Here is a 5481-nt window from a genome sequence, read left to right on the forward strand (position 1 = left end):
CGTCTACATCAAGATGTCTCTGAATGGTAAAGACAATCATTTTGACTAACGAGCTAAAACATTTGTTGCTAATTTCTCCCAAATAGGTTTACCTTTTATTTAATGTAGATTACATTAACGGAGATGTAGTCGAATTTTTTTATCAGCTTACAGTGGTTATTGAGATCAACGTTTGCTATCATGTGGTGTTTTTCACGTTCTGGTTTTTTAGACATTTAATATTTTTCTGCTACAGATATGTAACGTGATGTTTTTCTATAAGTTTCTTATTACTTGACTGTTTGTTTTATTTATCTATCCTTATCTATTCTATAAAAAAATCAATACAATGATATGGCTAGCATTCGTAGAGTCCATTCCCCGTGTTTACCTCGAAGCTAACGTTACATACAATAGCCGCATTAGTAGTTAGCTGCTGTTTGTTACACACAGTAGAGCAATAAAAACACAGTCTTACCTTTTCAATTTCTGGCAAGTCCCGGATGGTTGGAATGGCACCTTTTTTCAAACGGAGCTTCGTGGCCAACTTCGCCTGATATTGGCCCAAATTTGTGAATGATTCTGGCGTAAAATGTTTAGCGCAGACACCGAACAATAAGCCAGTTGAAAGTGTTGCTGGGACAGCGTCATTAAAAATGAATTTTATCCACTGGTCCCTGATAGTTTGGTCCGTTTTTGGTATAGAAAACACATTTGCATGTTGTTTCTGTCAGTCAACCACAGAGCAACTCACGTGTGCACTCGGTTTCTCCATCTTTCGCGACTGAACTGAATAAGAGGGGGAGAGGGGAAGGGGGGGCTTCCTGCTGCGGTGTCCATATATGGTATATCCTGCCCCGTCTTGATGTCAAGACGGGGCTGAAATCAAAATCTCGTTTTTTAGTGCACGTGCACGTGGGCTATTTTACAAACCCTGAGGTAAACAAACGCTTCACTTTTAAATATCGGCTTCCCGGCCAGTGTATAATCATTATGCAATCATAACATACATTGATTCTCGTGGAAAAGTGAAATTTGCAGGTTATGACTCCTTTAAGTTATAGCCTATCCAGATGAGCGGATTTTGGTTGGCGGAAAACCATAGACTGTATAAAAATAAATTTAAAACACAAGTGTGATGTCTCGACTGACCATTCAGAATCAAGTAACTATTTCAGGGCGCCTAAATAAAAAAAAATAAAAAAAGATTATTCTTTATTTATTTATATATTTCTTTACTGGTCAATGTACAAACATCTTTTTGTATTTTTGTGTTGTATTTTTAAACATCAGGTAAGCAAATTATGTAAAGATTTTTTTTTTGCTTTAACCTTTGCGCTTGGACCACTTCCGGTGTTTCTCGCTTTGCTTAATCTCCCGCGAATTGCGTGAAAAGAAAAATAGTTACACAGGTAAATCGTGTTTTCCTTCTTTTTGGTTGTTATCTGATATTGTATTCAAAGTAGATTTTAAATTGAGTAATTTCTATATTAGTCGATCAGTATTAGTTCTCTTGATATTTTATTTCTCATAACGACCTGTTTAAATATTTTTAATTTAACGATGTATTAAAATGTGTAGCTGCATAGATGTGCTAATTTATCCAAACACCAAATCAACATGATGATGCATTACTAAACATTATCTAACTCGATCTTCTGGCTTTTTTTAATAATTAGCTGATGTTGTAAGCTTAGTTTAGGTCAGAGTGGATAATATACTATAGTAGGCTACATATCAGTGGTATTTAGGCTACATATCACACATCAGACAACAGCTGTATTTTAGAACATGGTTGTCGCTGGTTTAAGATGTTTTAAGGGAGTCTTAGAGCTCATTTTCCAATGACCTGCTGGTAGGCCTATTGGTCCAGGCTCGGATAAGCTTGGACCCAACCATTTCCCGTTTGGACCAGCTGAGCTCTGGACAATAACTGACTTAGCTTTGATCAGCTCATGACCAGCTTGAAACAGCTTGGACTAACCTGTTTGTTTATAACCAATTTATGACATAAATTCCAAAACACAGCACCACACCAACACCATACATTTCTTTCTTCTGCTAAACACAAAGGAAGATATTTTGGAGAATGTTGGTAACTATACAGTGGATGGACCCCATTGACTTCCATGGGAGGGAAAAAAATACTATGGAAGTCAATGGGAACCAACAACTGTTTGCATACCGACATTCTTCAAAATATCTTTTTTCCCCCAGCAGAAGAAAGATATTCATACAGGTTTGAAACGACTTGAGGGTGAGTAAATGATGACAGCATTTTCATTTTTAAGTGGACTTTCTTTAACCAACATGGACATTGTACTGGGGGGTATTCCAGAAAGCAGGTTATGTGACATACCCGGGTAAGTTTAAGGGTAAGTTAGTGGATAACCTCAACTTTCGGTTCCAGAAACGGAGGTAACTTTCTGGGTATGTATGTAACCATAGGAACTTACTCTCTGAAGATAACCTGCTCGGTAGCAGGTTATGTTCCAGGGTTAGTTTGTTTCAGAAGGTTACTGAGTATGGCGTGCCCTTTTGATGACGATCCTGTGGACGTGGAGGCGCAAATTATACGAGGTTTTTTTCGCCGGGAGAGAGTTATAAGACCGCGAATTGATGTATTTTCATTTCCTAATGATTATTTGAAAGAGCGTTATCGATTTTCAAAAGATTCGTTAATTTATTTAACATCTCTTGAGACCACATATTGCAAATGTCACAAACCGCGGGTCTGCGCTTAGAACGGAGAACAGTCTGTGCATATCACTTCGGTTTTTCGCGTCAGGGCATTTTTTGTACAATGTGGGCGATGCAGAGCATGTGGGAAAGGCAACTGTGTGTAGAGCCATTCGCACAATATGTCAGGCACTTAAACGATTCTTACACACGTTTGTACAGTTCCCTGGCCATAAACCTCTGCGTGTTATTAAAGAGGAATTCCACAGAGTGGCAGGTTTGTCCTTTGTAGTAAAATCTATGACGCATATTAAATATGTAGTCATACTATTTATATCTATACATGTATTCATCCTGCACACACACACACACACACACACACACACTTTAAACTTCCATATATGACTTTCTATTTCAGGATTTCCAAATGTGGAGATGACCATAGGGATCCTGAAGTCTAGGTTTCAGTGTCTGCGTGGGCTCCGGGTCAGTCCAGAGAGGGCATGCGACATCATAGTGGCTTGTGTTGTGCTTCACAACATTGCCACTATAAGAGGAGAGAGCCACCCTCCTTGGATTGAGGAAGATGGCCCAGAGGAAACCCAACAGGGTTTTGCAAACAACAGAGATGGAAGACTATTGAGAGACAAGATTTGTCAAAATGACTTTTATTAAAATGTTTGCACTGGTCTGCTCTGCAGTTCATTTCTTGATTTCCTGCAAAACAATGAAAGTAAAAATGAAATAAAATGAAGCAAAACAAGCTTGAAATGAAATTTGTTGTTTTTTTATTACAATGCTTTATATACACAACACTTTTAACATGCAACAGATTAATCAGAAGTTCTCACCTTAAGGCGATGCTCCAGTAATTCAATTTCAAGTTTTGCTTTTTTAATTTGAAGCTGTATAAGGTCCATCTCCATGTCACTTTTTCTTATTTGTTTTTGAAGATGGACCTTATACAGCTCCTTTGCTGGCAACTAGGAAGGCAAAAAAAGTTTAATGAATGAGATTCTGTCAGACAATAAAAGTAAAATATGGACAACTGCACTCAAATTCTTACTCTGGTTAGATTGTGCATTGAGGTTGAAGGACCTTCATCTGTGGGCAAATCCCCAGGTATGTACTGTGAAAGGACAATGACAGTTTGTTACTCTAATGTAAAAAGGGGGCATGCATTATAATGGTGTGCATCATACCTCAGTGGATCTACCAGCATTGTCCACTTCTGTCACAGCAGATGTGGTCTCTTCATCGTCATCTTCATCCTTCAGTGGAAATATGCAAGTATACATTATCTGGCAAAAATAAACATAAAAAAATATCTAAAAGCAACTAAAGGTACCTGACAACAAAACACTTACAGCTGTGACAGACTGTGTTCTTTCTGTAGGGTCCAATAATACAATCCCTCTGTCAGTATCTATAAGAAAATACAACCCATACAATTCTCAATATTATCAAAGAGAAACCAATAATGCAGGAAAAAATATCAAAGCAATATAACTAAGACCACAGTAGCCTATACATCATATGTAGTTAAATAATGTAAGCCTGCATAAAAACGTTAAGCATGTTCAAAAAGCCTTTATAAGTGACAGAGAGTAATTTATTAAGTCATAATGAGAACAAATCACAGTGGCAAACTTACATTTCACCATGTTACTTGTGGTGCATGGTGTGTGTGATGAAGTGCCCCCTGGAATGCCAGCAACCACTGGTCGCCCTTTATTAAGGGACAGAGCCAGCTCCTCAGATGGGGTGAGGGGAGGTGGTGGTGGGCCCCCGCCAGTTAGACGGGCTTCAGCCTTCTTTCTATTAGCTACATGACAGAAAGAATATACTAAATCGTGTTTAATAAATAGTTCAGTAATTGTGTAATCAAATATTACCTTTTTGCAGAATGTTTTTGTGTTTCATTTTGACTTGGCTCAAAGTTCTTCTGGCTCCAGAAGGATTACACCTTATTAAATAAGAAACCATATATTCCTAGTCAATATGCACTGGTATTTTAATCTAAAGAAATGAATGGCAGGAAAAGTAAATGCTTTCGTAGTGATTTAACAGTCAAAAGGATGTGGAAGGGGTGTTTAATTATTGTGCACTATAATAAAAGGGGAGGCAATATCAAATTTGCAATTTAATACACTCACGCATTTACTCTGTCCGTTATTTTTTGCCAAGCCAACTCTCTTTCTTTAGCCCATGCAGCCGTATTGCTTTTTTTCATTATTATTGGCTTGAATTCTTCCTATGCGTGCATCAAAACCTCCAACTCCGCCTCAGTAAAGTATGCCGCTCTTTTTTTTTCGTTGTCATTTTCCATTTTGACTCGTGAAATCGGCGATCCATTGAAAATGCCTTTATGCACGCGCATTAACTCTGGGTAACCAGTAGGAGGTTGATTAAACTAACTCTTCTCAGGTGTTTTGGAACCGACATACTCATGGTATGCGGGTTTGGGGTAAATCAACCCAGAGGTTATGATTTACCAAATGGTAAGTTAACCTTGCTTTCTGGAATACCCCCCTGGTCTATGCTATTTTGTTTAAAAGCATAACAATCTTGCATTTCAGTGAATGACTTGCTACATGTATGCTCTTGTAAAAAGTTGTATTTTTTGTTTATCACAGGATGCCTGGGTCCATATTTAAAAAATGCAAATCATGCAATGTCCACATTTCTGTGGCTTGCAAAACATGCCAACACTGCGGACAAAAGCAGGACATGAAAAAATCCGTAAAATCTGCCAAACAAAAAATAAATGAGCAATGGGTTGCAAATATGAAAAAGGGAAATAATTTCTGCAAACTTCAGCCA

The 5481-nt window shown here is 37.9% G+C and overlaps 1 protein-coding gene across 2 annotated transcripts; it reads right to left on the minus strand.

Annotated features, from left to right (window-relative positions):
- Positions 1-3336: 3336 nt before the first annotated feature.
- LOC311306869 (uncharacterized protein) lies at positions 3337-5191 on the minus strand. Of its 2 annotated transcripts, XM_084435480.1 has the most exons (8): positions 4815-5191; positions 4554-4624; positions 4313-4483; positions 4026-4084; positions 3861-3929; positions 3725-3787; positions 3510-3641; positions 3337-3375 (listed from the first exon to the last, which is right to left on the minus strand). In XM_084435480.1, exons 1-8 carry the CDS (start codon positions 4889-4891, stop codon positions 3361-3363), a joined length of 657 nt encoding a protein of 218 aa, XP_084291606.1. In that variant the 5' UTR covers positions 4892-5191; the 3' UTR covers positions 3337-3360. The 2 variants fall into 2 exon arrangements, with proteins under 2 accessions (XP_084291606.1, XP_084291605.1); XM_084435479.1 differs by lacking the exon at positions 3337-3375 and having other exon boundaries at positions 3476-3641.
- Positions 5192-5481: the final 290 nt, after the last annotated feature.

Source organism: Rutilus rutilus, assembly GCF_951802725.1.
Source record: "Rutilus rutilus genome assembly, chromosome: 1".
In the NCBI taxonomy this organism is placed as follows: domain Eukaryota; kingdom Metazoa; phylum Chordata; class Actinopteri; order Cypriniformes; family Leuciscidae; genus Rutilus; species Rutilus rutilus.

What these genes read in the sequence shown, in the direction of transcription:
- LOC311306869 (XM_084435479.1), bottom strand. Translation starts at nt 4,891, where the DNA reads ATGAAAAAAAGCAATACGGCTGCATGGGCTAAAGAAAGAGAGTTGGCT. An exon ending in GAACACAGTCTGTCACAGCT is followed by an intron (nt 3,930 to 4,025) that starts GTAAGTGTTTTG and finishes TTTCCACTGAAG; the next exon opens with GATGAAGATGACGATGAAGA. An exon ending in CAATGCACAATCTAACCAGA is followed by an intron (nt 3,642 to 3,724) that starts GTAAGAATTTGA and finishes TTGCCTTCCTAG; the next exon opens with TTGCCAGCAAAGGAGCTGTA.